Source organism: Octodon degus, unplaced genomic scaffold, assembly GCF_000260255.1.
Source record: "Octodon degus isolate 3935 unplaced genomic scaffold, OctDeg1.0 scaffold00084, whole genome shotgun sequence".
Classification (NCBI taxonomy): Eukaryota; Metazoa; Chordata; class Mammalia; order Rodentia; family Octodontidae; genus Octodon; species Octodon degus.
Window position 1 is genome coordinate 10709566 of NW_004524660.1, and position 27575 is coordinate 10737140.

The 27575-nt window shown below is 44.1% G+C and overlaps 1 protein-coding gene across 1 annotated transcript in view; it reads right to left on the minus strand.

Annotated features, from left to right (window-relative positions):
• The window catches only part of Slc30a7 (solute carrier family 30 member 7), a 75468-nt gene that overhangs the window by 15032 nt on the left and 32861 nt on the right, over positions 1 to 27575 (minus strand). The window contains exon 7 of the mRNA XM_004637002.2: positions 24459 to 24594. Coding sequence (XP_004637059.1) covers positions 24459 to 24594 — 136 coding nt within the window. The remainder of the gene's footprint in view (positions 1 to 24458; positions 24595 to 27575) is intronic.

Here is a 27575-nt window from a genome sequence, read left to right on the forward strand (position 1 = left end):
GGTTAGGAACCGCGCCCTAAGAGGCAAGAGACTTGCAGCACGAGAGCAAGACACAGCACGAGGCGTAAGTATTCACGTTTGGAGGGCTTAAAATGGCAAGCATGGACTGACAGGAGGCAAAGACAGAGGGGCCAGACTGAGAACTATCACATCAAGAGTTTGCACTTAATCTCTCAGGCAGTGCGGAGCTTGGGCACTTTCTTGGGTGGGGAAGAAACTTATTTTATATAGATTAGGTTTACTGCTCCAGGAATGATAGTTGTTAGCCAGGCATGTTGGTGCCAACATGTAACCCCAGCTACTCAGGAGGCCAAGGAAGCAAAATCAGTTCTAGGCCAGCCTGTGTAACTTAGCAAGATCCTCTCTCAAAATAAAGAATAAAAAAGGCAGGAGACATAGCTCAATGCAAAGGCCCTAAATTCAGTTCTTGGGACTGCAAAGCCAATCAAAGAGAAAGCACACCACTTTAGTTATCTATGGGTCCCTCACACCAGAAGGCAGTAGCTAAAATCACGTGGAGTCCATGCGCCTAGGAACCTCTGTGCACAGCTGACTGGGGGCTGGCTCAGGCCTCTCCCGAGGCAGCAGTCACACTGTCAGCGAGCGCTGAAGTCCACGGCTCATCTGCCTGAGAGTCGCTTCTGACCTCCGCGGCTGCAGAGGGCATGCCTTCCTGGGCTGCCGGCTGGAGGGCCCACCTCTCTTCTAGAAGCAGCCCTCCTGGTCTGGCCCAGGGGCCCTCTGGCCCGGCTCACACAGGGCAGTCAGGAAGGAGCAGGGAGACGGAGAGGCTAGGTCAGGAGCCAGATCTTCTGACCTATTCTTGGGAGGCACATCTCATCGCTTCACCATGATTTCCTCATTAGCTTTAGCTCCTCGGACCCACTCACCCTACACACAGTCACAGACGGGGACAGGGCCACACAAGGACCTGCAGACAAGGGAGCAGGGGTCACTGGCAGGCATCTCTGAAGCTGCCGTCCAAGGACTTGAGATGAGCTTAGCAAAGGAATACCTAAAGGCTACTGTAGTAACCCAAGTGGAAGACAGGGAGTACCATGGACCTACAGTGGAATGAAGGTGTTGAGAAACACTAAGGATGTAAAATCACAAGCCGTGGGAGATTCAGAATTTGATGTCATAAAGGACAATAAATTAAGGGTGACAGCTAGTTATTCTTGATAACTTGATAAGAATATCCTCATTTAAATATTACTAAAACTCTTGTGTACACTGAGCTTTTGATTTTCATAATGCCAACTTACCATACTTTAAAAAAAAAAACTAATGAATTCAAGTATGTATTTGGTACAGGGTTTCACTATGCAGCTCGGGTTCATAGTTATCCTCCAGTGTCAGGCTCCCCAGGGCTGGGATTACAGGCATGCGCCACCACACCCAGGGTCCTGGACCAGCACAGCATGTGGTACCAGGGATCAAACCCAAGTCCTTGTGCTTGCCAGGCAGGAGCTTACGCTGCCAAGCTCCTCCAGCCCCCTACCCACCATACTTTCAGTAATCTAGGTTTATCCTTGTTATGGTTTGTGCCTAGTTGTCCCCTCAAAGCCTTACGTAAGTTATGGGGCAGATGAGGCTGGAGGAGCAGCGAGTGGCTCGAGGGGCGGGGTCCAGAGGACCTGGGAGGGGCCGAGGGGTGGGGCCAGAGGACCAGGGTGGGACCGAGGGGAGGGGCCAGAAGACCAGGGAGGGGCCCGAGTGAGCCATTAAACTGGCTCGCTTGTGCTTTCTCAGAGATGTGGGGAGGGTCAACCTGGACACGGCAGCGCCCAGCCTCTCCTCCAGTGTCTTGAAACCTCCAGTAACTGTGAGCTAAAAAGACCTTTCCTTCCCTCATTTTGAGAGTGGGATATCTGTCCCAGCAAGGAGAGAAGAGTAGCTAAGACAATCCTACACATAGTTCTCCCTGTCAGACACCAGTTCTTCTCTGTTTAATTCTCCTTTTGTTCTGTTGTACTTTCTTATCCATATTATTTATCACTGTATACTTAGAGGACAAGAATGGACCTCAGATCCTTTTCCCGTGTCCTCTTCTTTAACTTAGATTCTAAAATACCTGACTTCACTTTATCTTTCATTCAGTCAGCCAACAGTGACCACACAACTTGTTTGTGGCCTGTGCTTTTTACACCTCCCTGGGAATCTGACAGAAAAACAAGCGCTGTCTCCGCTCCTTTTGGTCTTCATTAGTGTCTCTTTTCTTCCCATCTGTCAGAAATGCCCCTAATCCTTAAGCTTCTATTCTTCTTTGAGATGTTCCTTGAAATACATAGTCACTTACTCCAGCAGTTATCAAGAGAATTTTACGCGGACATTCTGAGATTCGTTACAAGCGAGCCCTGGCCGACGTACTAAAACAAGGAGCTGTTTCTGCCCATCTTCCTTCTCTGCCTTCTGCAAGCAGCAGAGCCGCGTGCTGGGGCCCCGACTCACGGGAATTGCATGGAGTTGATCAGAAGAGGCCTAAACACTCCCTCAAAGCTTCCAACTGAATACGTCAACTGCAGACAGAGCAAGTCTAAGGTGAATTCATGGAGGAATTCGTGGAAGCTGATGGTGTAAACTCCTTTATCAAGGAAAGGGACTAAACATCCAGACAATTTCTTCTATTTTAAAGTATTTCTTATTCAATTATGAAAAAGTGGTCAAAGCATATGGAATACCAGAACATGGAATACATTTGGAAATTACATATACACTGCTTTTCTATACTAAAATAAGCAATGTCACCAAACAAAACGTAAGATACACTCAGCAACCCACCGATTTGCTCCTCACTAGTTAGGGGATACCACCAAAGAACTGTATTAGGCAATTCAACGTGGGCAGCTGCTAAATCCCTGGTCTATCATCACTGGAACCAGATGGACCCGTAAGTCTAGACTCGCACAGACACATACAGCTTGGCACGACTGCAGGCCTGCTGCGTCGTAAGCGTCATGGTCATCCATCTGCGGTTTCTCTGCAAATCATAAATGTACAAAGTCACTAGAGTCGCCCGTGAGGCGTTATAGGTGGATTCTGGCTCCGAGGATGTGCCTGACTCTTTGGCATCATCTTAATATAAACCAGGTACAGTGCGGCCAGGATGAAGTCACCTGTGTCCTAATCCATACAGAACCCTGTCTGACCCAAGCTGCCAGGATGCCAAGGGTCTTGCTGCCCTCCATCACCATGCTTACGTGGGCAGGTCCCCCACTACATTCTGCAGTCCTACATCTGGCTTCACCCCTCATAGCACCTGAGGGCTGGTCCCTGCCACCGGCTCAGTGCTATTCCAGAACAGAGTTGTGGATGTGAGTCCCGAGAGAGCTGGTGACAGACACAGCTACTAGGCAGGAGAGCTGGAACAGCAGGATGTTTTGGAAAGGGCTAGCCAACCAACATATTATAGGACTGTCATGTGCCAAGCATGTGCCAGTCACAAGACATTCAAAAGATACTACACACTGTTTTACTTCAAGAGAACCAAAAGCTTAAGAAAGACATGTCCATGAAAATGAGGCAAGAGACACTGCTTCAAAGCCACCTCTCAGAAGAAAGCACACGTGAGTCAAAGCAACCACACACTCTGCCTGCGCCCAGTCACGGCCCCGAGCTCTGCTGTGTGATGGCATGCTGGCAGCTTGTTTCTGAAGGTCCCTTCAGAAATAAAGCAGGCAGGAAATGGAGGAAGACACAGACTCCACTGCGGCGGAAGCCACTCAGAACAATCAGAAACTAAGCAAGGGCCGTGAGGTAGCTTTGTAGGCAATTTAACAATAGTTATTGTTTAGGAAGACTTAGTGTAGGAAGTTGCAGTTTCTTTTTTTCCCAAGAAGCTAAAATACAGTAAGAAAGAGACAGTGAGCCCACTATATAATATTCCTTTGAGGAGATTAACCTTAAAACATTAAGGATATTCCATTCCATGAGTGGCTTTTTGGCTTGCCTAAGTTATAGTGAGTGAAGAACTGCCTTTGGCTGCATAAATAATATAATATAAAATAAATTTGCCATGGGGGTGCACATCTATAATCCCAGCACTCAGGAGGCTGAAGCAGGAGGATCGCAGTGAGTCTGAGGCCAGCCTGGATTATACAGTGAATTTAAAGTCATCCTGAACTATACAGCACAAAATCTTATCCCAAAATAACCCAAATAAGTAAATAAAATGTATATAATATAAGTAATGTATGTAAATAACAAAATGTTTTTTAAAGTCTTTTTAATTATAACATTAAAGACAAAACAGCAAGCAGCCCACAAGCTACAGGTTGGGCACTCCTACATGGAGCTCTACTGTGGGAGGCCATTAACCGCTATCCATTCTATTCCCCTGCTGAGTTAAGTTTATGGTCTTTCTCACCCCACCTATTTCCCATAAGTCTCCTGCTATGCCCCGGAGGTGGGACTTTCTGTCATAGCCCGGTTGCCTAGTTACTCGCGCCTTTTACCCGCCGAAGTCACTTCCCTATGCCTCCACTATATATATACCCAGCACCTCCCCTGAATAAACGAGACTTGATCAGAATCCTGTCTTGTCTCCATTTCTCACGTCTCCTGTCCTTTGTCCCCTCTTCAATTCCCCGCTCCTCCCTCAGGTGACTTCCGTTGACTGAACCGCTGGTTCGGGACAAGTGGTGCCTAACTGTGGGACATCTGGTAGGGAGGATACAGCGACAGAGCGCGCACGCAAGAGAAAGCCAGTAAAAGAGAGCGCGGTCAAGAGAGTAAAAGAGGCCTGCGCCACAGTTGCCTGCTGCGACGTCTGAACCTCGGTAAGCGGACGGCACCCCTTTCCCCTTTCCCTTGGCAATAGGACAGGCATTAAGTGAATGAGATATTTGTAGAAAGTTTGAGCAAAGCATTAAAGGCGCGAGGAGTAAAGGTTAAAATTGAGGATTATTATGAGACTTTTGGACCAGTGATACAGGAAGTAAAACTCCCGACCTGATCTAAATAGGAGTTCGTGTTCTCTAGAACCAAGGAGTGGATTTTGGGAACAAACGGAGGTTGAGAGTAGAATATTTTATTGGGAGAAAAAAGCTGCTGTCTCAGAGAGGACAGAAGGGGGACCTGAGCGGGTTGCCCAGGAAGCTGTCTCTTCAGTTTATTTTTATAGAGCAAAACCATAAGGGGTTAAGGTAGAGAGGAAGAGGCAAGAGCCTGTCCCTGGCCGCCCAAGGCTACAGCTTTGGGGCGGGAGGAGGCCTTGCCAGACCCCCGCCCCCCACCCCAGAGGAAGAGGTCTCGCTTAGGTGGATGTGGGGTGGGACAAAACTATGGTCAACCAATGAGATTGCAAGCAGCATTGTTCAGGTAAAGTTGATTACGCCCAGGGCCAAATGGGGGCTGGGCTGGTGACCCACTTGGGTCTTTTTAGGTGATGGATGCCTATTTAGAATATCAATCCCAGGTGCTACTCTTTTAGCATTTGTTTGGCCTTTATGTCTTTTAGGTCTGGCTCACAGCAGTAGCATCACCCCTCCCACAGTTGCAAGATAACTTGTCTTTTGTGCTGTCTCCTTCAAGGGCCTTGCCCTGTCTGATTGCCTATTAATATTTCTATCTAATTCGGCTATAACACCAGTTACGGCCTTTTCCTACTGGAATTTAATTGATGAAATCTTATCCCAGAGACACTGTGACCCGGTTGTTGCTAATGTGATTAAAAAAAAAAGTGTGAAAATATACTACGGGGACAAAAAGGTAAAACCCATCTTAAAGGACAAAGAACCCCCTAAGAGTGTGTGCCCTCCTGTAAGGGAACACAATCTTGAAATCAAAACCAGGAAGCCAGATTTATGTTGAGAATCAAGAGCAAGGAGCCCAGCAGGAGGATTTAAAATGTCGTGAGCTTGGCCAGAAGGAAAGCGCCAAGAAAGCTGTGGACTGCAAAGATGGAGCTGAGAGGATCTTCATTGCCGGGAAGGAACCTGAGAATGGAAGGGATGGCCTGAGGGCATCACAGGAGGAGCCAGGTCTCCACCCTTTGCTGCCTCAGAACTGCAAAGGTCAGGGTCTTTGCCTTGAGGGGAAAGCCGCAAGGCCCCCTGTTCCAGAATGGCAGCGGCGGTTGCCCAATACGGAGCCACGACTCCATACACCACAGCCATTTTAGAAACTGGCTGACAATTGGCTTACTCCTGAGGACTGGCAGGCATTAGCCAGAGCCACCCTCTGGGGGGGGGGGGGGGGGGGGGAATTAACTCCTATGGAAGTCTTCCTGTGTGCAGGGAAGCATCCACAATGATAGCTTCACTGTTGATGTTGGATTTGTTACCTTCACCAGCTGCAATCAAATACTTAACTACAGTAGCCCTATTTGCCCAAAAAAGAGACATGTGTTTATACGCGGGGGAAGTTTAGCCTTCACATACTTACCTACCAACTGGACAGGACTGTGTGTCATGGCAATTGTATTGCCTGATATAGATGTCATCTCTGGTAATGATCCCGTACCCCTTCCCAGTTTAGATTAAAAAATTAAAACTGGAATTTTCAGACTTATGGTATCTACTGCTAAACATCTTCAAATTAAAACTTAACTGCTTATTAAAAATAGAAGTTAGTTTCTCTTTATTATGTATATTAGAACACTTACTGCATTGCCTGGCCCTACTGTCAGCAGTAAACAACAAAAGTTTTGTAAAAAGGCGGTTTTTTTAAATTACAAATGGTTGGTTCCAAGTGTGGAGGCACATAGCTGGGGGAAGGGACAAACTCAGATCAGAGGGCCCATGCTCCCATCCACTCTAATCCCAGGCTGACCGAGATCGACATCTCCAAGATAGGTTCAGCTGCAGAGGCCTGTGCTCCTGGTGCTAAGTAGGTGGGTCATGACCATGACATGCTGTGGCACTAGCATTGGCTGTGTGTGTGGCTGGCTTCGCAAGTTCCTAAGGCTCAAGATGGTACTTTAGAAGGTAATGTGGGCTCAAGAAAATCCTTTATTGGTACTAAGATCATTAAGCTGCTCCTAGCAGATGGGCAGCACACCTATGGAGTAAAATCAACCAAAGACAGAGCCCCAGTGCTAAATGGTCTGCAAGTTTTGTTTGGTGTAATCGATGTTGTTCATACAGAGAAATCAAAGTTATAATTCTATCAAACCAAACCATTGCTTAAACCACACAGATTCTTATAATGCACAATTATTCATTTTTGCTAAAAAATTTAAAATTATTAAAAAGAAATAATGGGTTAGAAAATAAAAATTAAAGGAAAAACATTTTAATGGCTTTTCAAATGCAAATGTGGGTGGTCTCCAGGTAGAGCAGCTACCAAGGTGAAAGGTCACTGCCCCACATATTTTAAAAGACTACTTAAAATTCTTTTAATTCCTAATAAGTTTGATTGCTTGTTTTACTGTCCTAAATTAAACATGGCATTAAAAAGGGCTTTGATATTTTACAAACAAATATAAAGGCTTAAAATAATGTGTAAAAAGTCATGGGGTTTAAGCAGTCACTTGATTTGACATTCATTTAAATAATAAAAGGCCTAATGGTGGCCTCCAAAGGCCACTGTAGGATCAAAATTCTGTTAAAGCAAAAAAGAGTCAATCCTGACATCTTCACTTGTCAATGTATACTATTAAATGTTTACACTTTTACAGCAACAGAAAGACAAACCAGGTAAGAGAAAAAAGGCTAAAAATAGTCCTTTGGAGAGCTTTCCATACAGGATAATGAAAAAGGACTCAGTCCATGACTAACCTGGGGCAAAGGGTATGCTTGTGTTTTTCCAGAGAATGCTAACCGACCTACTTGGGTACCAGAGTGTACCATGGAGCCAGATCTAAAGAAGAAGTTAACAGCGACCAGGCTACATCCACACTGGGGCCTATGCAAGAAACTGACTAAATGGAAATCTAAGGTCTAAACAGGTGACAAAAAGCATAAAAATACAAAATATGCGTATTAATTATAGATGAAAGATTTCCTTCCAAGTTTTTCTAATAAGAGAGCTCTAATAATTGACAAATAACAAAATCTGACTAGTCTACTTATAAAATTTCTAAAGCTTGTAATATAGTTACTATAATTCAATTTGGCCAAATATTTGAGTGCAATCTTGATTTTTTAAGGGGTGTATGTATCTTTGTCTATGTGTTTCTGTGTCTTTCAATGAACAGCTGTTGCTTTTTTCCTTTTTTGATGATCTATTATTAATATTTTTATCAATAGGACTCTGTCTTTTCAATAGGCTGATGACTTTCATTAAACAACAATTGGATGCCATTAAAATAAACCCCATACAGGTCCATTATCACAGGCTTGAGACGGCTGAAAGGGAAAACTGCGCTGGAATACAACCAGCTTACGATGATGAAGGTCCGGAGACCTCTTAGTTCTCCCACCCTTGGTGAGATGGTCAGGCTAGCCAGAGACGGGTAATGAGGGGCATACACGAGACACCACTCGCCGCCTAAGACAGAAACGGGACTTTCTGCTGTCCTGGTCTCCTATGACGGGGAAGGTTTGAGTCGGGTCCGTGTAGAGGACACTTCGACCTAAGACAGGCACTGCCCCCTCGAGGGAATCAGCCATCTACAAAAGCCATATTTTATATACATATATAAAAGTAAAGGGGGATCTGTGGGAGGCCATTAACCGGTATCCATTCTATTCCCCTGCTGAGTTAAGTTTATGGTCTTTCTCACCCCGCCTATTTCCTATAAGTCTCCTGCTATGCCCCGGAGGTGGGACATCCTGTCATAGCCCGGTTGCCTAGTTACTCGCGCCTTTTACCCGCCGACGTCACTTCCCTATGCCTCCACTATATATACCCAGCACCTCCCCTGAATAAACGAGACTTGATCAGAATCCTGTCTTGTCTCCATTTCTCACGTCTCCTGTCCTTTGTCCCCTCTTCAATTCCCCACTCCTCCCCCAGGTGACTTTCGTTGACTGACCCGCTGGTTCGGGACACTCTACACCTGCCTCCTAAATCACCCAGAATACCCATCTGCAAATTTATCCAAATCTTTGTTCCAATTTTTATGTGTATATTCCAAGACTGTTGACTCCCAAGTTAAATACTTCCTGCCCATCACGTCTTGGGCTGGGCAGACAGCTCGGTGGTCTAAGTGCCTGCCTGGCAAGCATGAAGGAGCCAGGTTCAGTCTCAGGCACTGCATGCTGAGCCGCCCCCAGAACCCCAGGCACACTGTGCCAGCCACCAAAACTAGGCATGGTGGTGCACACTTGTAATCCCAGAGCTGGGGAGGCTGAGACAGGAGGATCACTATGTCTGAGCTGTGTAATGAGACCTTGTACCAAAGGAAGGCAAGGAGGAAGATAATAAGGAAGGGAGGGAGGGAGGGAGAGAGAGAGAGAGGGAGAGAGAGGGAAATAAGTTAAAAAAAGGATCTCGTAGTACCTCCTCTGTTCCCCTAAACCTCACCTCCAGAGAGGCCCTTCACTGAAGACCTCGAGCTGATGATGACATTATGTGATCACAAAGGAAGAAATAGAAATGGAGCCTCTCGACAGGGGAAGGCAATCAGGAGCTGCAGGAGAAGAGAGCCAGCAGGGGGGTCAGCACGGAATGAGGACGTGCTGCGCGCAGAGTCCCCACAGTAAATGTAATCATTGCATATTGCAAATATGTACTAAGACAAATTTTAAAATCATTATTTAAAAACAATTGTAAAAATTTGCAAAAAAAAAAAAAAAAATTAGACTTGAAGCAAAATGCCTGAATATATTAGAAATGTGCAGACACACAGTGCACGCGGGGCAGTGAAGGTGAGGCCGGTGCTCTGGCTCCTGCCAGAACAGGCACAGGTGCAGCGCTGTGCTTTAGAGTGACTAAATAAGACCCATAATGGCCCCTACCAAGTGCAACTGACACCTACCTGCATCTCTCCAGAGAAAGGCCTAGCACTTAATAGCTTTTCTCTAACTTGGCAACTAGCTACGGTCTAGGTTATGCTGAGGACTTTCACTCTCAATAAAATAGTTGGGGAAAAAATCCCAAGGTAAATAAATATCTCAATGAAATTAATAGAAGCAAACAGTTTATTTTTAAATAACAATTCTAAAATTTGTCTTAGTACATATTTGCAGTATGTAATGATTACATTTATTGTAGGGACTCTGTGTAAAGTAAATAAATATCTCAGTGAAATAGTAGAAGTCAATAGTTTTAACTAATATGAGACACTAAAATAGTATTTTTTTTTTAAAAAAAAAAAAAAGGAAGGCATAGTCTTTATTGAGCTAGCTAGTCTATGAAATTTGAAATGGTTTCTGCCTTATGGTAGCATTTAAATAAAATATCTACATTCAACAGCAGCACATGTAAAACTGTAAGATGCAGCAGGCCCAAAGCTGTGGTGGGTGCAAAGGTGCTCACTCCAGCACAGTGTGACCAGGGGAGAGCGCTGCCTGTCCCTACAGAAAGTTTGAAGGTTGTAAAGAAAACCTACAGGAACTGCAGTTTTTGCCTTTTAAACACATTCAGCTCAGAGGTTTGTGTCCATATTTTTCTAATTAGCTACTACATGGAGAACCCTAAACAGACTCCCCACAGATCTGTGCACCACAATGAAGGGCTATGCAGGAGACAGCTCAGCACATTCCTGCCCAACCAGGGCCAGTGCACTCAGACCAGACCGCAGGCGCTGCAAAGGATGGCAGCTGCAAAGGACAAAGGACAGGCGGGTGGCGCTTCTGGCCGGCCAGCTCTGACTGTCCCAGAGTGACGCCCCTTTTCCATCTTGTGTGAGAGAGCGAGTCCTTACATATGTGTCTACCAGGCTGGCTGTACTCTTCAACAGCTGAAGGTCAAATTTATAATGAAACCATCATAAATGGAAAATAATTTGGGTTCAACTTGAAACTGTAACAGATCAAATAAGTAAAAGTTATTACTCTACTTCCAGTAGTTTTGCAAAGAAAAAATATTGAAATCATACTTTAGAAGCAGCTTTTAGGGGGCCGGGGAGATGGCTCAGTGGAATAAGCGCTTCCCTGGCAAGTGCAAGGGTGTGAGTTCGATCCCCAGTTCCGCCAAAAAAAAAAAAAAAAAAAAAAAGCAGCAGCAGCTTTTAGAAGAAGATGCTCACCATTTCAACAGTAAGTAAAATTGTCTCGCAGGAATTATAAGCCAACAAACAGGTCTAGATCCTGAAAACTTTTGAGTAATAATTAAACTTTTGAGTAACCTTAAGAAAATGTTGGAATCACAGAACGACAGATGGAGAAAAGATGCTAAGAGATTATTTCAAACAACTACCTCATTCTACAAAGGCAGACTAAACAGCTTGCTTTTGGTTATGCCTGGGTAAGAAGCAAGCCGGATGCGGCACCCCAGCCCAAACCCTCAGCCATGCTATAGCGTCTCACCACGGCGACGTCCTCCGGAGCCCAGGCCACGCCATACTGCTTTACTCCCAGGGCAGCACCACACTTGGCACCTTACAAGCATGGAGCACATATCTGCACAATGGACTATCAGTTAAAAATGTTAAATGCTATTATAATAAAAAGTACTGGAATACAGAACATCTCTAATTTGCTGGACTTTTAACTCTTCAAATTAATAGTGAAAGGAAAGTCAAGAGTCCTCTCTAGTCAGTTACAGCTCAGGGCCAGCGAGATAGCTCAGTGCACCAAGTGCCTGTTTAGGCAAGTGCAGGGACTGGGGTTCGATCCCCGGCATCTCATGCTGCGCAGTCCCCAACCCCAAGAGTCCTGGGGAGGTTGAAAACAGGAGGATCACTAGGAATCTGAGATGTGTGGTGAGACCCTGTACCAAATACATTAAAAAAAAAAAGAAGAAGACAAAGGATCTTATCCTATACTCACATTTAAGTAAGAAAAACTTGTACTTAAGTAGGAAAAATCAGCATTCTCCAATCCTGACATATACTTTATTATCTGAATAAAACTTATTTTCTTCATTTTTAGGAATGAGAAAACTAAAAAATTACGTTCAAAATATAAGTAAAAAACAAAACACCAAGAACTCATGGAAGCAATGGAGAGCTAAAAGTGCCACAGCGCAGGCGCAGCTCTAAGAGATGAGGTCTGAACAGACCCCCGTATTGGACACGATCAGGCTGCACTGCACGTACGACAGGAGCTGGCGCAGTGCCCCGGCTGGCCTAGGAGGAGGCTTGGCAGGGCCGAGACGTATTCTGAGAAGTACAGGAGTGAAGAAACAGGACCTTATTCACAAAACTCAGATTAGGCAAGGAAAAATATTAAGATTATCCAAAATAATTTGTCCCTCAGGTGGCTTCAGAAACGACAAGCTTCAACCCAGAATAAAACTTAACATCAACAAGAAAAATGTAATCAGAAAAAAGGAAAAAAAAAAATCCATGTACCAACTACTATCGAGGTCCAACAGGCAACTAGAAATCAGAGTTAAACTATCTTCTTTTACTTTGAAAATAACAGTAAACGTGCAACTATTCTAAACTACACAGAGTTCAAACATGATCATGACTTGACAACAGAGCTCTACAACTTTTAAAAACTTACCGGCTAGGAACGAATCCGGGGCCGAGCTGCCCTGGCCCCAGTGCAGTGGAGGTACTGACCAGCGCCTCTCCGGGGCCCTGCTTGTCACTGTCTGCCCCCCTCCACTCGGTAAGGTGTATCTGAGGCCACCACCATGGAGAGCAGGTCTCAGGACTAGGAGAAGCCACCTTGAGGCAGGCAGCATTTCCCAGCAACTCCCTGCAGGCAGGCAAGCAGTGGGAGCTTGCTTTCCTACGTGGAAAGCACCATTTATACATAGAATGCTAGTGTATTTAATTCATAGACCACAACAGATATTATCATCCTTGTTTTAAACATGAGAACTTAAGACACAGAGAGGCTCAGCGTTTTGTCCACTGGCGCCCGGCGGCAAAGCAGGACCTGCAATGAGCACTGGGCAGCAGCCGGGGCCGCAGCCCTAGGGAAGCCAGGCGCGCGCCCGCTGGCCCTCCCCCCTGCGCACTCGTGCTCACAGCACAGCCTGATGTCGGGAGAGGCTCGCCTTCCGGCCGCCTAGGGGCTGGCCCACAACAGAGTACAAAGGCTGAGGGCAGCACGAGCCCAGGGCACCGAGAGGACCTCGGCAGGAGGCAGCAAGAGCTGACACTGGAAGCTTTCCACCGACTGCGTGGTCAGGCCACAGCAGGGATAAGTCCCCAACACCTCATCTCCAGGACAAGACCAAGCACAGTGCTGACTTCCAGCAACTTACCCTTGAGATGAGAAGCAAAAGAATGTCTTTAAAATTGTTTATCCAAAGTAAATTGTTTAGAACAGCACAGCGAGAATACATATTTACATATACAGTATCTCAAAGTAGGATCTGAACTGCTACGTTTCACAGGATGCTGACTACACTATTTAGTTGTTGAGGTACAATCAAAAATCATACTTTCAAAGGATTAATTAAGTAACAGAACAGAGTAACTTTATGCACAACCATCCACTGTGCGGTGAGCTGGAAATCAAGCTCACACAGGTTAATTGGAAGCATTACAACTAAAGATTTTAAAAAGGCTGATAATTATTTTCCTTTGTATAGCAAGTAAATTAAGTGTTGAAGAAGTTTAATACTTGTTGGAAAAGCTTAAAGTTGTGCATGATTCCAAAGTCAAAACCACCACTGAAAATATATTTCAAGTCCACTTCTACTCCCTTCTCTTCCCTCTGCTTAACGTAACTATGTTACTTGCCTTTGGTTATCTCTCCAGGGTTTCTTTTTAAAACTGTATGAAAATATGTGGGTGGGAGACAGCTCGGTGGTCTAAGTGCCTGCTTGGCAAGCGTAAGGACCCAGGTTTGATATCTGGTGCTGCATGCAACGTGGACCCCGAAACCAGGCGCAGTGGCACATGCCTGTAATCCCAGCAATGGGGAGGCTGAGACAGGAGGATCACTATGAGTCCAAGCTGCATAGTGAGGCCCTGTACCAAAGTAAAAAAATTTTAAAAAGACCATACCCCTAAAGTGAAATCAATCAGACACACACCTGTAAATATCACATTATCTCGCTGGTGTAAGAAAGTGAAAGTGGGCCAGCAAGATAGCTCCATGAACTAAGCGCCTGCGGTACCACATGCTGCGCTGGCCCCACCTCCAGGCGCACAGAGCCAGCCAAGGAGGCGTGTGGTGGTGCGTGCCTGTAGTCCCAGGGCTGGGGAGGCTCAAAACAGAAGGACACTCCAACACTGAGCTGCAAAGTGAGATCCTGTACTAAATACTTTAATAATAATAATAATAATAATAATAAATTTTAAAAAAGAAACTGAAAGTGTAAAAACCAAAATGTGTAAAAGACACTGTAAAACAGGAAGAAATTGTTCAAAAGTAAAGGGGAACTCCAGAGGGGGTTGAGGGAGAAGGAAAGGAAAAGATAAAAATGAGAAAATGGAAACAAAGCACCGTAAATAAGGAGGAAAGAGGGGTTGAAAGGAGGGGCGGGGACTGGGGAAAAAGAGGAACCAAGGAATATCAAGATCAGGTACAAATTCCCTATGACGTACCAATAAACTTATGAAAACATGAAACAATAGTTTTAATCTGTCATTTCTCTAGGTATATAATAAGAAATATAGTTTCAAATTTATCTTTCAAATTTATTTTATTACAAGATCTTTGAGTTTTATGTATTTTTTAGGAGTTCAAGAGGGGTTTTTTGTTGTGTTTTATTTTTGTGGGTTTTAGTTGTTCCTCTTGATATTCCGTACCAACTTTACAATCAGCTTCTATGAACTCCTGTCTGGAGGTGGTGGGAGGGGACACCTAGTGGCATTCTTATCAGGATAGTTTTAAATCTGTAGGTACATCTACGAAGACATATTCATGCATTGATTCTTGAACTGTTATGTTTCCCTCAAAAAAACCTGTTCAACCTTACTTTTGTATTTTTAGATGTGTTAACTTCCTCATGTAACTTTTATATCTTTTACCTTTAGATCACTTTTGATGCTGCTAATGTAAAGGTCTTTTATTTAATTAAAACCCTCACTGGGTCTTGTTTGTATAGATGAAGGGTGCTGCTCTTTGTACACCAATTCTATAGCTATTAATTTATTAAATTGTTCACTACAGCTTTTTCATCGATTTTATAGACCTATAATTAGATACTTTGCATAAAAACTCGTCTTTCCAATTTCAAGTCTTACATACTTTATTTTAGCTTGTATTACTGCGCGCTTGCAACATATGACGGCCCCAGTCGTTCTGGGAAGAGACGTACACACGGGGCTCTTCAGCCCCTGCCCTCCGTGCTCGTCCCTGCTTTCCTCCCTTCAGTCTCTGACCCCCTTCCTATTTCCAACAAGTCTGCCTGTTTTGTTTCTTACCATCTCGCCTTTATTTTACTCTTGTTGCTCCATGTCCTAGGTGTTTCCACAGCAGAAGCCATCAATACTCAGCTCTGTGTCTGACACCTCGCTTGACACAGTCTCAGGCACCATCCACTGTCTTGGAAATACTACGATGTCACCTTCTTTGTGGCCAGATAGAATCCTCCTGAGAACACATGCCGCATTTGCTTTAGCCAGTCATCTCTTGGTGGCTGCTGGGACACATCTAGCCTGTTTCCTCGGCCTTGCTACCATAAGCTGTGCTGAGATAAGCACAAATCTCTACATCACTGTGGTGTGATACCGTTAATTCTTTCAGGAACACAGTCGTGAAGTATACGGCTGGGTCAAATGGAATCTGCTATCTAATTTTACTCATCAGTGATTAGTAAACTATGTTACATAGCAGAAGCAACAGCTCCCCGGCTTTAGGACTGTAATATTTGGTCAGGAAATACTCCCGGCTTCCAATTTCATTTGATTTTCTTAAAAAAAAAAAAAAAATCAGAAATTGTACTTGACATTTTCAAATGCCTCCTGGCAGTCTGCAGCAGCGATGACAGTGTTCCCTCCACGTACGTGATGCGCGACGCTCCAGGCTCTGCAGCATCAAATCAGCTGCATCCTGGGAACCAGCACCAGATGGACGCGATACACTGTTTTCAATATACTTTTTAAAAATTGTAATTTGTTTGCTCAAACAGGCTCAAATAATATGTGACTCTTATAAATTGAAAGTCACATTACTCATACTCAAATATTTCAAATTTAAGATCACTAGGGACAAACTTAGCAAACCTTTCTGATGACTTTGATGTATATGAAAGACTAAACTGATCTATTAGTAGGGACTAGAATCACACTGCTAGCGCCACAAAAAGTCTTGAGGGAGCACTAAAACATTTAGCAGAACACAGTACAGATGCAATCATAAAGCGTCTAGAAAACAGCACTAGGCCCTGACAAAGCAACACGTGGGCTGTGCCTTCACTTTCTCATCCGTTCATTCATGCAAATGCCCATCTATTTTTCCATTCCACACTGAAAAACAAACGCTAATTTTTCTAGGGACTGGTTTCTCACAATACAGACAAAAAGAAGGTGTGGCTAGAATACCCTACAATGACTCCTTTTAAAATCCCTATCCTCAACCAAGGGCAGAACTTTTTATTTGCTTCTATCCAACAGAACACAGCAAAAGTAAAGAAAATTCTAGCTGCAGGATTTGAAATCAGTTGACTTTCAATTAACCATAAGGCAGTCTGTCCTGGGAAGGCCTGACTTAATCAGACGCAAGTCCTTAACGGAGTTAAGGGAGTGCCTGAAGCCCTCCTGGAGGTCAGCTGCTCTCTTGCTGACTTCGGAAAAGTACGCCACTATGAATTAGGCAGCTGGAGGTGAGTATCTGCCAAGAGCCACACAAGCTGGCAAGATGAGCCTGAGCCTTAGATGCGTCTTTAGTCCCAGCCAGCACATTGGTTATAGCCTTGCGAGACCGCAAGCAGAGAAGCCAGCAAGCTTGACCTCAACTTTAGATCATGGAAACTGAGAAACTGGCCAGATGATTCACCCAGTAAGCGCCTCTGCTTTGTCCCCTCTCCTTTCGCATTCTCCACTACCCCCTAACAAGATGAAAAGCATGAAGCTGCTCACTCAGAATACTAATACAGCAAACTGTGCTGGAGTTAAAACTCTTCGATGTAGCAAAAGAGCAAGAAAAACTTAAGTTCTGGTATCTGATAAGCCTTTGATAAAAGCAACAGAAGTCTAAAGTATGGTTTTATGGCTTCCTTGTCCTATAATTCCCATTAAGGCCAAAGAGTGGTTAGAACCCAGACACAGGTTCATAACAGGCCCACCTCAGGAGCATAGAGTGGGATGGCGAGAATAATTACGATTAACGATAACCTCTGCTATCTGCCAAGCACTGATAGAGTGGTACTTCTAAAAGAAATCCAATAAAGCCTTTGCCAGAACGGTAAAAATCTGTATCTTGTGCAATGTCATGTACCTTTTGCAAGCTGTACACACAACTATACGAAGTAATTCCACACTTCAGGTAAGGCTTAAATAGCAGAAAATAAAAAATGAGTTTTAATCAAAGAGCTGCATATGTATATGATCATTAGACTTTAAATCAATACTAACATTTATTACTGTTGATTTACTTTTCTTTTTTGCAACAGAAATACAAATTGTGAACCACAAAGAGCTACAGTGAATAGTTTGCTCCTGGACAGCAAAGTTATAGCTCAAATATGTCAGTTATAAAAAGTGGCAGGGTTAGTCATAAATATATGCTCTGTATGACTGTCGTAAGTTTGCCTTTTAACAAAATTATGGCACAAATAATTATTTTAATATGATTTTATGAATCAGGTACTATGTAAGTCTAAAGCTATACTTCTCTTTCTTTTATTGAATTCAGTAACAGCTCTACCTTTTTGTGGTAGAAGGAAAAACCTAGTGTACTTCATGTTTAAAAAGGAAATAAATGAATTCAGCAACAGATTCCTGAAGGACTCAGTTTAGAACATAGCACCAGAAAGCTCTTTTTAGTATGCACTCAATCAACCACTTCTGATTTGTGGCACAGTGCTCACCTCTTTATCTGGAGTAAAAGTGACATCTGATTTACAAAACAATTATGTCTTAAAGTATTTTTAAATTGGTTATTGAAAACCAACTTTTTTTTGCAAGAAAAAATGGGTAAAGTAATTAAGTTCTGTGGCAGACATCAGAGCACGCTGATAACTAGCATAACTGACCTAAGGAGTTTTTGTTTGGTTTGGTTTTGGTCTGGCTCGCCTGCTTGTTGTCTGCGGTGCTGGGGTGAAGCTGGGCTGCATCGCGCTCTACCACTGCCTGACGTCTGCAGCACTCTTAGTCTTAGGCTTTGTTTTGGAGACCGTGTCTCCCACAGTGGCCCATGCTGGCCCTGAACTGTGACCCTCCGCCCCCCACCCCTGCCGTCCCAAGTGGGAGGGACTTCCAGGTGTGCCCATCCTTGAACTAGCAACATTTTAAAATAAAAACTCATGACAACCACCACCTTCTCTGTGCTGTACTCATAGTAACCAAAACACATGCTCGTCCCTCGCTGGCCGGGACAGCCACCTGCCCGCAGGAAAGCCAGCTCCTCGAGCCAGCAAGGTGGGCTGTGGGGCACACACACAAGGCGTATTTATAGGGGGTAGGGGGGAAGAGAAGGACAGGGAGGAAGAGAAAATAATGCCAGGGGGAAGGAACTGAGGTTGTGGTTAAGTCAGGACATTTTTAAATATATTTACTGTGGTTTATTGTGGTAGAAATATTAATGATTGGCATCGTATCTTCAGAACCTAAGGAAGTACTGAGATAAAGCAGGTGGTTCATTAAGAACCACTAAATGCTAGCTAAATCACATTCTTAAATTCAAACTTTCTTTCCAGTCTGTTCCTTTCAACATTTCTAATTAAGGCCCTCTGCCAGCATCTCTGAACGCCGCATCGGAACCACAGGCACGCCAAGTGATCGCAGGGCCTTCCTCAGCTTCCAAGAACCGTGCCAAGCCACGACTCTCCCCAGGCCCAGGGGAGGCGTTAAGCATCGCATGCAAGGAGTGCCCCCCTCCCACCGTGCGGTGCCGGGCGTGCCCCCCCCCCCCGCGGTGGCAGGTGTTCTCCTAGAATGCTAGCAGACAGCCCCTCCCTGCCCAGGGCAGACTGTCCCAGCTTCAGTCAGCAGATATGTTCTACTCTACATATGACTTAAAAATATTTTTCCATGCAGTAATATTCCAGTATGTTTATTTTCACAAGACAAATACACAAGAAGCAAGTTAAAATTCTGACAAACTGTCCACCTTTATCTTAGTCCCAGTATAGTTAAGAAACTTAACCACTTGAAAGGCAAACCACAACGGAAATTGTTAGGGAACACCCAAAAACATTTCTGAAAAAAATAAAATACATACAACTTTTCCTATGCAACTATATGCAGATACAGTCTCCCGCGTGCTAAAAATGCTTGCTTTTTATTTAACGCAGTCTACAAATAGGAATCAATAAGATTTATCAAAATCTATCTTGTTCAAGTTCCATATGTAAGAACAACAGTAATTATGATTTAAAATTTGAAGTTTATAATTTTGTTTTCATTAGCATACATTTCACTATCACACCTGTATGACTGTCACCTTTCATTTCTAGTACCTATGCAGTCTGCCTCTAAAAGGTAGTGGTTTTATCTTCAGTGCCCTACAGGTACATTTATTTCTGAAAAATCTTTGCTCCCTCACAGAAATGCTGGCTCTGGTTACAAGCTCTGCTCTCAGGTTCAGACCGCCACAGAAAAAGCCCAGAAGCGCGGCGCAGGTCCTCTGCGGCGCCCAGCGCTGCCCGCCCACGGCCTCGCCAGTGCCGCTTTCCCAGCCCCGCAGGGTCAGGGCTGCGCTCGAAGGCCCTCCCTGCGCAGGGCAGACTGTCCCAGCTTCACTCCTGTGACCAGACGCCAACTCTTTCTCCTTCCCTGCAGCCACAGAAGAGTTCAGCAGGGGTTTATCATTTTGCTACCTCTATTCCTTTCATTATTCCTGATCTAAGTATCCACACCGGCAATTCGCCCATCCTTCAGCCTCCACGGGATGTCTCAATGCTTCACCGCCATAAGGGCGCCCAGGCCCTCAAGTCCCAGCCGTAAGCCCTTCGCAGTCTGACTGCCCTCCCTGCTTCTGGATCACTTCCCCAGTCCTCCAGCCCCTGGACCTCTCACTTCTTAAAGCATGGAGCATCATTTGTCACCCTAACTGAATTTCCCTCTGCCTTGCCCCTTTCTCATTGTCAGCACTTGCCCACCACACTCCAACCTACTAATCCAACTCTATCAAATCCTTAACTGTTACTGAGAACTAAATACCACCAACTGGAGAAAAACATACAACTGTGCTGCTTGTTTTCACCTTAGATTCATGACCACAAACCTCAACGCGGCAGGCAGTCACACCTTTTCAGGGCAAGGGCTTGGGAGCCACCGCCCTGCGCTGTCCTTTTCCTCTCCTCTCCTTTCCGAGGTTCTCAGAGTGGCTAGCTAAGCTACAATCCCCTCCCCGGGACATCTGATAGGGAAGATCATGCCCTGCAACTGTTAAAGTGAAATTTTGGCCTCTCAGGTCTTCCAACCTTGCCCCTGCACATAGGGTGCAGCCTCAGCCTCCTTCTCCATGCCCAGGGTTGGAGGACCACACACAAGACGATGACAGCGATGTCATACCTTCCTCCCAGCCTGTGCCCTGAACTAGACATCCCTTTACCGCAGCCACAGGTCAGGGGTGTCTGCCCCGCCTACACACAACTGATCAGCACAGGTGCCTGGCCAGGGACCAGGGGCCGGGACGCCCTTCCTGCCAAAGCCCACTGCACCCTTCCCATCAGATAGACTTCTGCTCCATGTCACTTGTGTACTTCATGTCACCTTATGATGTGAATGAAGTAGCATGTTGTCTTCAGCAAATACTCAACTTTTAGGCCTTCTTAGCCTGGTGTTGAAAAAAATCCAAGATCATTGCTGTTCAGATTTTACATTATAGTGGGAAAGAGCAAAACAAATGAACAGATAAACCATTCACGCGTCAGCTACTTGTGTCGTACACGTTAGTGATATCAGCTGAGTGGTTTTTAGGGTTCGTTCTAAAGGAAGAAGCGGGATCTTCGAGCTGAGGTCTGCAGGCCCAGAGAGCGTGTTAGAGGCAGTGCTTTCTCGTTTAGGGAGACCTGGTGGGACAAAAGCCCTGTGCCGGGACAGCGATGGCACCAGAACAAGGCCAGGCTGGCTGGAACATGGGATTAAGGAGCGTGGTGTGAGGTAAAGTGGGAGCAGTGGCTGCGGCAATGTGCTTCATAGCATGTATCCCTAATTACGTTATCTACCTGCATGTTCACTTCTTTTATGAACTTCTCTCAGAATGCAGGCTCCACGAGGGTAGGGCTTTTACCTGTCTGCTCATGTTGGTATTCCCTGACACAGAGTAGGCATGCTCTCAGCTCCAAAGACAGAATTAAGAACATTTAAATAGCTAAATCATACATATCAGTTATGAGCTTTTTACAATTCATTGATTACTTTGGTAAAAAGAACATTTGCATCCAATACAAATATTAGTTTAATAGTAATAAAAAGGAATCCACGATAATGAAATCAAATTATATAACCAGAACTAGGTATACATGTGAGAAAAAAACTTCTGTAAGTCAGTAGGACCTAACAAAGATTAGAAATAAGTTTTATCTCCAAAGCGAAGTGTACCTGGCTGCTTATGGCTGTTTGAAACATTACATTAAAAGGGTCTCTGGAGCTAGTCATGTGACAAGGACCACACTAAGGGGTATTTTCCAGAGAAAAAGAAGGACTGGGGAAGGTGCCAGTAAAGCCAGACAAATGCCACTCACGACCATGAATCTGAACATGGTCTACTTTGGATACCGTATCCTTACTTGACTGCACCAAGAATTTCGTATTGATACCCTCACTATCCACTTGAAATCTCCATATAAACATCTGTTGAGAGATCTCAAAGTTATGATAACCAAAGCAGAACTTCTGATCCGGAGACTCCCTCAAAAACTTGCTACCAAAAACGTCACTCTTTTGCAGTCTTCTCTTTCAACAGTGACTTCCCCACTCACGTGGCTGCCCGCATAAACTCTGCAGATCATCACTGATTCTCCCTCTCCGCCCAACACTGACTCCGACAGGCCAGTCCACAAGAGATCCTGCCGGCTCTGCCCCCAAAGCATGTGCTAGTGTCAACATGCCACTCCATCTCCTGTGGCCTCCTGCCTGGCACACCATAACGGCTTTCTAGTTCATCTGCCTGTTTACACCTCTGGCTTCTTACAACCTACTAGCTATACGTCAGTCACAATTTCTTTGAAAAATATAACTCAAACACAGTCACTTCTTTAAACTTTCCACTGCACTTGAATGCAAATCCAAACTGCAAAGCACAACTTGCCGCAGCCACTGCTCCCACTTTACCTCACACCACGCTCCTTAATCCCGTGTTCCAGCCAGCCTGGCCTTGTTCTGGTGCCATCGCTGTCCCGGCACAGGGCTTTTGTCCCACCAGGTCTCCCTAAACGAGAAAGCACTGCCTCTAACACGCTCTCTGGGCCTGCAGACCTCAGCTCGAAGATCCCGCTTCTTCCTTTAGAACGAACCCTAAAAACCACTCAGCTGACATCACTAACGTGTACGACACAAGTAGCTGACGCGTGAATGGTTTATCTGTTCATTGTGTGATATTTCAGGGAAAAGGCTTTCTCTGCTGTGTTTGTGCATTTGTATTTGTGGAATAAACGAATGTGACAAGAATTGCTAAGAATTCCCTTTTTGGGATTGGAGAAGTAATTCCCTAAGGCTGAAAAAAGCACAATTTTCTCTTGATTCAATTCAAAGTATCCCAACTTCTTTTTAGGCAGAACCAGGCAATCAGTAAAACTGCTCATGTCCCCAGGGTTTGAATGAGACAGAATACAGCTCATGCGCGCATACTTAGGAAACACCATGAGAGGGCGCTGCGGCAGAGGGCCACGGTGATGCACGCGCTGATCCCAGGAGGGGAAGTGTCCCCAGGTGGCTCCCGAAGAGGGCGGGCTGCAAGCGGGCGGGCTGCAAGCGGAGAGTGCAGGGTGGGGAGGGGAAGGCAGGAGGTGCTGAGGAGTGCTGTGGAGAGGATAAACGAGCCAGTCAGGAGCAGAACGCTGGCTGGAAAGCAGACGGAGCCGAGTTCAGGGCGCTTGGGCTTTAACCTCAGGCTGAGAATCAGAGACGGGCTCATCTACCACAAGACTCTCATTAGAGAAAAGTAACTTTAGCCCGTGTGAAAAGTTTAGAGAGGAGTCGACCTGGAGACTGTCAGTTTCTCAAGCAGGACACATGAACCCGAGAAGGGGTAACATCAGGGGAGACAAAAGGACCAGAAAGAAATATTAGAAGCAACTAAGAACTGTAATTCCTAATAAAATGAAGTGAAAGGAGTGATAAGGTTAAAGACTTAGAAGTTAGCAAATCTATCAAGAGTTAGGCTTTATAGTATAAATCACAAGTAAAATGAACTTACTGGAAATAAGTTTAGTGTCACTACTGGAAGTGTACTAAGATTTCCAAAGATGAAGGAGGACATTCTAAGCTTTACAAAGACCTTTATATCAAAATTGTTTCCTTGCTCAAATAATTCAGACATTATAAACTAAAAAGCCAGATGTGGTGGTACACACCTATAACTGCAGCATTCTGTGATGTGAAAGTAGGACTGTGAGTTCAGGCCCAATTCAGATAACTTAGGGAGGCTCTGTCTCAAAAAGACTCTTAAAAGGCTCATGAGGCAGCACAGTGGGCAAGAGACTCACGGGTGACACCCCCCCCCCCCCGGCCTAACTCGGCAAGCGCTCCCTGAGAAGCTGTGCACCTCCACACAGCTACCTTGGTGCATCCGCCAGCACTGGCAGGCCATAAAGGAGGTTAAGAACTATGATGGACGTCTCTTCCAGAGTTCGACAGGGATACAGACTTAAATTTACTGCAGTAAGCATTTTACATCACTCCCGCATTGATAACATGACTTCACAATTAACAAGTTTCAGTAGCGGAGCCTGGTACTTCTTCGCGTGTCACAGCGTGAGACACAGGCATCTATAAGTACACAGATGCAAAGGCTAGCTAGCACATTCTAACTGTAGGTACACAGCTGACGTTTGGATATGACACTCTACAGCTCCAGCGATAGATTTAAGAAAATGATCACTGACTTGAATTATGGTCAGAAGTTTAATTGCCAAATACCAGAATGAGAGGTCAAACTCCAGGTAAGAAATAAATGAGAAACATGCACATACAAAAGGACAAATAAATATTAAAGAGAATTTATGGTGCAGGAGTTTCTTAAAGACCAAAAGAAACCAACATCATACTTTGTACTTTAGATCTATAATTTATTTTTTTTCTGTTTTTTTCTTTTGGTACTGGGACTCAAACTCAGGACCTTGTGCTTGCCAGGCAGGCCCTTATGCTGCAGAGCAAGAGACCCTCAGCCCGAGATCTATCTGAGTTGCATACTTATCACTCATTAACTACTTGAAAGTAACATAACACTTACCTTACAACTATAAGTATGGCTATAAGGATAGAACAGATGGGATCTGCGATCATCAGCCCAAAATTCTGCATCATGATGGCGGAGGCGATGACACCAACACTTCCCAGTGTATCCGCCAGTATGTGTAAAAATACTCCTGGCGGCGAAGAAAATAAAAAAGAATGTCTTCTGGTCTATTTAAAATGAAATATTCGTAGTACCATGCTCTTAACTGATTTAAAAAATTGTAACCATTCATCCCTGCCTTAAAAAGAATACAAAACTTAGTCATTGGGGGTGAAAACAGTGTCAGAGTCAAAGCCCTAGTCCAGAAAATGGACCTACCAATCCATGAGCCCACAGAGCCCTCTGATGGCGATTCAGGTTATTACCATTTGGGACTAGATTTTTCTGAGGATTCCACTTCTCCTGATACATCCGTTAATCAACCTTGAGTTTTGTTACCCAAATTATATATAATGTGTTCAAACTTAATGTGTAAAAGAAGGAATTTGAGGGTTTTTTTTAATATGAACATAAAATGTGTTGAATTTTTAATACGCAAATGTTAAATTGGTAGAACCAGATCTGTGCCTGTCTAACCAAGAACCCAGCTATACTACTAACATTTAATAGTGACACTTGCCTGGAAAGCCACTAGAAATCTTTAATTTAGTTGTTTTTGTTTTTTTTTTTTCCGGAACCGGGGATTGAACTCAGGTCCTTGCGCTTGCCAGGGAAGCGCTTATTCCACTGAGCCATCTCCTCAGCCCTAATTTAGTTCTTTAATAAGTAAAATTTACTACACAAAAATTCTTTTTCATTTTCTTTTGATCTTTTATTTATTTGGTACTGGGAATCATTATGCAGCTTGGACTTGTAGTGATCCTCCTGCCTGAGCCTCCCCAGCACTAGGACTAAAGGCATGTGCCACCATGTCCGGTCTCCGTGGCCAGCTCAGCGTACCCGGGGTTCCAGTGACAGCATGGCATGTGGTACCCGGGATCGAACCTGGATCCTTGACACTTGCCCAGCAGCGCTTAGACTGCTGAGGTATCTCCCCAGTCACTATGAAAAGTTATTTAACGTCTTTTAAACTTCAACTATGCCTTTGTAAACTTGTAAAATTCTTCAGAATCATTGACTACCGTATATGAAAAGAAACAGCTAATGAGTAACAAGCAAGGCACCCAATTTAGAACAAATGTTTGTATCATTCCCTGACAAAAAAGGTTAACCATAATTCTTTTCAGAGGTGGAACAGATTTAAACTTAAATTCAAAAATATTTCTAATTTAAAGCCCAACTAGGACTAAGCCCAATTGAATCTTAGTATATACTAAGAAATTATACTGTAATTATCTGCTACCATGTAACTTCCATGAACTGTTATACTACATACAACTCAACCTTTACTACGTACAGATGTTTCCATTTGTACAGTTTTCACAATCATTCTTCAGAAAGCTAGTTGAGAGTTACAAGAAATTTTTCTGTAACAAAAAAATTCTGTCAGAAAATACTTACACTCAATTTCTTTAGAGTATTTCAAATAACAAAGAAAACGATTAGCAAGTTTTACAATCCCTAACTTTTAAAGATAAAACACAAATCCAAGCAAGCCTGCTGCAGCAGAGTTGCAGGAGCAGCCCGCGCTCTGGAGGCGGAGGCCGGGGCTCACAGCTGGAGTGTCGCTTGCAGCTTGGGCAATCTAGTAAGGTCCCGCTTCAAATAAAAATTAAAAAGGGCTGGAGGGCTAGCTCAGCACAAAGGCCCTGGTTTCAATCCCTAATATCACATTAAAAAAAAAAAAAAGAGGGACTGAAGGGCCCTAAATTACAAGCTTACATGTGAAAAATTTTTTTTTTTATTTTTTTTTTTTTTTTTTTTTTTGCAGAACCGGGGATTGAATTCAGGCCCTTGTGCTTTCCAGGGAAGCACTTATTCCACTGAGCCATCTCCCTGGCCCCTACTGTGAGATATGTTTTTAAAACTTACATTCTTTAATTAGTATTTTGGTAAAATCAGAAGTGAAAATAGCTCTAAAACACAGAAAAGAAAAAAGCAAAGAATTACTTGATCTAATTTCTCTTAAATTGGAAACTCCTTGATTACCTAGTCTTTGCTCACATGAAAACTGCTTTATTAGTAAATAACATCAACCAAGTCCTTTCTACTTGATTATAACTGATACTAAGAAAAACAGCACTGAAGAAGGGCATGTAAACAACATTTTTAGCTTATGTGAAGTTGAAACCTTCGGAGACCTAGCGGGACACTAATGAGCTGACTTCCCAGGAACTTACTAACCTCGGCGTGCTACTCACGACGTAGCTAACAGTTAAAGATTCAGTTAACACAGTTTTTTCCTGTTGAGTATCCTGGACACGGCTGTTTTGCACTGGCCTGCTTCAGCCAATATAAACTGGTGGATATGCGTAACAGCTCATGAAAAAAATAATTAGGAAGCAGAACTATCTTTCCTCCAACTTCTAAGGACTTTCAAAACTAAAAATTAAAGTTAATTTATACCCCTTGATATAGCACCATCAAACATGCATAATGCAAAACTCAGCAATCTGTTCTTAAAAGTTCTGTATTTTTTATAAATGAAAAACTAGGGCCTGGGAGATATACGTAAGCCTTCTCATAATAAACTCCTCAGTATGAAGGAACATATTCTCAGTGAAAGAATAAAAACAAGAGTTAGATCGAGAAATGGAAGAACGATAAGAACAGTAGGGACAAGATCAGAAGCCATGGGGAAAGTCAGACTGAAATCGAAAGGTAACACGGGCAAGGAGACAGACACGAGAACAGGGAACCTCCACAACTAAGTCTGAACAGAGACTAAACACCTAAGACAAGTTGACATCCCCAAAAATGAGACAGAGCTCATCGACAGACTGGCTTCTCTGGCTCACAGGGCTTCATAACGTACCATGTTAGGTGACACACACTTGCGTGTAGGTATCGTGATCGGTGTCTACAAATATGATAGAGGTTCCACTCTTTCCATTAATGTTTTCAGCTCAAAATATCATATATCAAAACATATTGAGGGGCTGGTGAGATAGCTCAGTGGTCTAAAGCGCCTACTTGGAACAAGCTTAGCAAAGCACAGGGACCACGGTTCAA